General features: G+C 45.2%; 1 protein-coding gene across 1 annotated transcript in view; it reads left to right on the top strand.

Annotated features, from left to right (window-relative positions):
- zgc:171566 overlaps nucleotides 1–4,988 on the top strand; it is a 34,096-nt gene that overhangs the window by 24,256 nt on the left and 4,852 nt on the right. The window contains exons 6-7 of the mRNA XM_070440555.1: nucleotides 1,745–1,835; nucleotides 2,980–3,112. Of these exons, the coding sequence (XP_070296656.1) occupies nucleotides 1,745–1,835; nucleotides 2,980–3,112 (224 nt within the window). The remainder of the gene's footprint in view (nucleotides 1–1,744; nucleotides 1,836–2,979; nucleotides 3,113–4,988) is intronic.

Here is a 4,988-nt window from a genome sequence, read left to right as displayed (position 1 = left end):
CGAGAATATCTGAAGACTTGTTTGAGTGTCTGTGCGTCAGAGTTACCATGTACAGATTACTCAACTAGCCTGTACGTCAGAGTTACCATGTACAGATTAACTCAACTAGCCTGTACGTCAGAGTTACCATGTACAGATTACCTCAACTAGCCTGTACGTCAGAGTTACCATGTACAGAGTAACTCAACTAGCCTGTACGTCAGAGTTAACCATGTACAGATTACCTCAACTAGCCTGTACGTCAGAGTTACCATTGACAGAGTAACTCAACTAGCCTGTACGTCAGAGTTACCATGTACAGATTAACTCAACTAGCCTGTACGTCAGAGTTACCATGTACAGATTACCTCAACTAGCCTGTACGTCAGAGTTACCATGTACAGAGTAACTCAACTGGCCTGTACGTCAGAGTTAACCATGTACAGATTACCTCAACTATCCTGTACGTCAGAGTTACCATGTACAGATTAACCTCAACTAGCCTGTACGTCAGAGTTACCATGTACAGATTACCTCAACTATCTGTACGTCAGAGTTACCATGTACAGAGTTACCTCAACTAGCCTGTACGTCGAGTTACCATGTACAGATTACCTCAACTAGCCTGTACGTCAGAGTTACCATGTACAGATACTCAACTAGCCTGTACGTCAGAGTTACCATGTACAGATTACCTCAACTAGCCTGTACGTCAGAGTTACCATGTCACGATTACCTCAACTAGCCTGTACGTCAGAGTTACCATGTACAGATTAATCAACTAGCGTACGTCAGAGTTACCATGTACAGATTACCTCAACTAGCCTGTACGTCAGAGTTACCATGTACAGATTAACTCAACTAGGCCTGTACGTCAGAGTTACCATGTACAGATTACCTCACACTATCTGTACGTCAGAGTTACCATGTACAGATTACCTCAACTAGCCTGTACGTCAGAGTTACCATGTACAGATTACCTCAACTATTCTGTACGTCGAGTTACCATGTACAGATTACCTCAACTAGCCTGTACGTCAGAGTTACCATGTACAGATTACCTCAACTAGCCTGTACGTCAGAGGTTACCATGTACAGATTACTCAACTAGCCTGTACGTCAGAGTTACCATGTACAGATTACCTCAACTAGCCTGTACGTCAGAGTTACCATGTACAGATTACCTCAACTAGCCTGTACGTCAGAGTTACCATGTACAGATTACCTCAACTAGCCTGTACGTCAGAGTTACCATGTACAGATTACTCAACTAGCCTGTACGTCAGAGTTACCATGTACAGATTACCTCACTAGCCTGTACGTCAGAGTTACCATGTACAGATTAACTCAACTAGCCTGTACGTCAGAGTTACCATGTACAGATTACCTCAACTAGCCTGTACGTGAGTTACCATGTACAGATTACCTCAACTAGCCTGTCCGTCAGAGTTACCATGTACAGATTAACTCAATTCTAGCCTGTACGTCAGAGTTACCATGTACAGATTAACTCAACTAGCCTGTACGCTCGTTAAGGGCTTGTAAGTAAGCATTCCACGGTAAAGTCTACACTTGTTGTATTCGGCAGCATGTGACAAATAAAGTTTCATTTGAATATATCTTGTCCTATTCCTTTTAGACATTTCAGTTCTCCTGTTTCATAGACTAGAGCAAAAAAATACATGTATTTCTCAGCAACAATGTAACCTTTTTTTTAATTCCGGAACATTCCAAAATAACTAAATGTGATGATTCATGTCACCAGAACTACAGCCGGAATGCCAGACTGAAACGTTTCTACAAGGTTCTGACCACCAACACAGATGGCAGGAGAGAGTTCATTTCTACCATGGAAGGTACTGTACAGTGTCTGAYCATGGCTAGAGTGACTTCAGTCACAAGGTTAATTTGGCAGTCAGATGTTGTCTGCGTTACTGGTAGGACTTATCACTTTTCAGCTGATATCTGTTAAGCTGGTCTTGGACAAACGTTTCACTGTATTTGAACACACTGTTTACTGTAGGTAAACATTATGTAACCATGGGATCCCTGCAGCTGTGTGTGTGTGTGTGTGTGTGTGTGTGTGTGTGTGTGTGTGTGTGTGTGTGTGTGTGTGTGTGTGTGTGTGTTGTGTGTGGTGTGTGTGTGGCTGGTGTGTGTGCAATCCTTCACAAGCAGGGTATGTTGATTCACACGTATTCAACTCATGGGTAGTGTTTTTAAAATACATTCACTTCAGTGTGTTGACTTATCAATCGGTCATGTGCACAAGACTCCAGGTCCTAGTCAGCCACACTGTACCCGGAGACTAGAGTGATCTGTTTTCTGCTGTCTAATGGCCCACACTGTACCTGGAGACTAGAGTGATCTGTTTCTGCTGTCTAATGGCCACACTGTACCTGGAGACTAGAGTGATCTGTTTTCTGCTGTCTAATGCCCACACTGTACCTGGAGACTAGAGTATCTGTTTTCTGCTGTCTAATGGCCCACACTGTACCTGGAGACTAGAGTGATCTGTTTTCTGCTGTCTAATGCCACACTGTACCTGGAGACTAGAGTGATCTGTTTTCTGCTGTCTAATGGCCCACACTGTACCTGGAGACTAGAGTGATCTGTTTTCTGCTGTCTAATGGCCACACTGTACCTGGAGACTAGAGTGATCTGTTTTCTGCTGTCTAATGGCCCACACTGTACCTGGAGACTAGAGTGATCTTGTTTTCTGCTGTCTAATGGCCCACACTGTACCTGGAGACTAGAGTGATCTTGTTTCTTGCTGTCTAATGGCCCACACTGTACCTGGAGACTAGAGTGATCTGTTTTCTGCTGTCTAATGGCCCACACTGTACCTGGAGACTAGAGTGATCCTGTTTTGCTGTCTAATGGCCCACACTGTACCTGGATACTAGAGTTATCTGTTTTTCTGCTGTCCAATGGCTATGCTGTAACTGGGACCTAGAGTTGTCTAGTATATATGTTCTCATTTTTGTTTTCTTTTTCTAGCAAACCACTATCCGTTCTATGCTGTCCAGTGGCACCTGAGAAAGAGTCCCTTTGAGTGGGTAGTAAACCAGGCATGGTCACTCTGCTGCCTCGTCAGAGCATCCTTCTACACAGCACACTTCTTTGTCTCAGGGTGAGTTATTTTAGTCCACTTTTCTTTTAAGCAGGCAAATCAGTTAAGAACAACGTGGCCTGGTGAGGGACGGTAGATTAGTTATTGGACTGTACGATGCTGGCCTGGTGAGGGACTGTAGATTAGTTATTGGACTGTACGATGCTGGCCTGGTGAGGGACTGTAGATTAGTTATTGGACTGTACGATGCTGGTCTGGTGAGGGACTGTAGATTAGTTATTGGACTGTACGATGCTGGCCTGGTGAGGGACTGTAGATTAGTTATTGGACTGTACGATGCTGGTCTGGTGAGGGACTGTAGATTAGTTATTAGACTGTACGATGCTGGCCTGGTGAGGGACTGTAGATTAGTTATTGGACTGTACGATGCTGGCCTAGTGAGGGACTGTAGATTAGTTATTGGACTGTAGATGCTGGCCTGGTGAGGGACTGTAGATTAGTTATTGGACTGTATGATGCTGGCCTGGTGGGGACTGTAGATTAGTTATTGGACTGTACGATGCTGGCCTGGTGAGGGACTGTAGATTAGTTATTGGACTGTACGATGCTGGCCTAGTGAGGGACTGTAGATTAGTTATTGGACTGTACGATGCTGGCCTGGTGAGGGACTGTAGATTAGTTATTGGACTGTACGATGCTGGCCTGGTGAGGGACTGTAGATTAGTTATTGGACTGTACGACGCTGGCCTGGTGAGGGACTGTAGATTAGTTATTGGACTGTACGATGCTGGCCTAGTGAGGACTGTAGATTAGTTATTGGACTGTACGATGCTGGCCTGGTGAGGGACTGTAGATTAGTTATTGGACTGTACGATGCTGGCCTGGTGAGGGACTGTAGATTAGTTATTGGACTGTATGATGCTGGCCTGGTGAGGGACTGTAGATTAGTTATTGGACTGTACGATGCTGGCCTGGTGAGGGACTGTGATTAGTTATTGGACTGTACGATGCTGGCCTAGTGAGGACTGTAGATTAGTTATTGGACTGTACGATGCTGGCCTGGTGAGGGACTGTAGATTAGTTATTGGACTGTACGATGCTGGCCTGGTGAGGGACTGTAGATTAGTTATTGACTGTACGATGCTGGCCTGGTGAGGGACTGTAGATTAGTTTTATTGGACTGTATGATGCTGGCCTGGTGAGGGACTGTAGATTAGTTATTGGACTGTACGATGCTGCCTGGTGAGGGACTGTAGATTAGTTATTGGACTGTACGATGCTGGCCTAGTGAGGGACTGTAGATTAGTTATTGGACTGTACGATGCTGGCCTGGTGAGGGACTGTAGATTAGTTATTGGACTGTACGATGCTGGCCTGGTGAGGGACTGTAGATTAGTTATTGGACTGTACGATGCTGGCCTGGTGAGGGACTGTAGATTAGTTATTAGACTGTATGATGCTGGCCTGGTGAGGGACTGTAGAGTTATTGGACTGTACGATGCTGGCCTGGTGAGGGACTGTAGATTAGTTATTAGACTGTACGATGCTGGCCTGGTGAGGGACTGGATTAGTTATTGGACTGTACGACGCTGGCCTGGTGAGGGACTGTAGATTAGTTATTGGACTGTACGACGCTGCCTGGTGAGGGACTGTAGATTAGTTATTGGACTGTACGATGCTGGCCTGGTGAGGGACTGTAGATTAGTTATTAGACTGTACGATGCTGCCTGGTGAGGGACTGTAGAGTTATTGGACTGTACGATCTGGCCTGGTGAGGGACTGTAGAGTTATTGGACTGTACGATGCTGGCCTGGTGAGGGACTGTACAGTTATTGGACTGTACGATGCTGGCCTGGTGAGGGACTGTACAGTTATTGGACCATTAACCTGTAGATGACAGGTCATCCTACAGTCATACATTGTGTCAAAATTTAAA

The sequence above is a fragment of the Salvelinus sp. IW2-2015 genome, unplaced genomic scaffold (assembly GCF_002910315.2).
Source record: "Salvelinus sp. IW2-2015 unplaced genomic scaffold, ASM291031v2 Un_scaffold2651, whole genome shotgun sequence".
Classification (NCBI taxonomy): domain Eukaryota; kingdom Metazoa; phylum Chordata; class Actinopteri; order Salmoniformes; family Salmonidae; genus Salvelinus; species Salvelinus sp. IW2-2015.
The sequence above is the reverse complement of the archived record's forward strand: the minus strand, read 5'-3'. Positions and strand labels throughout refer to the sequence as shown.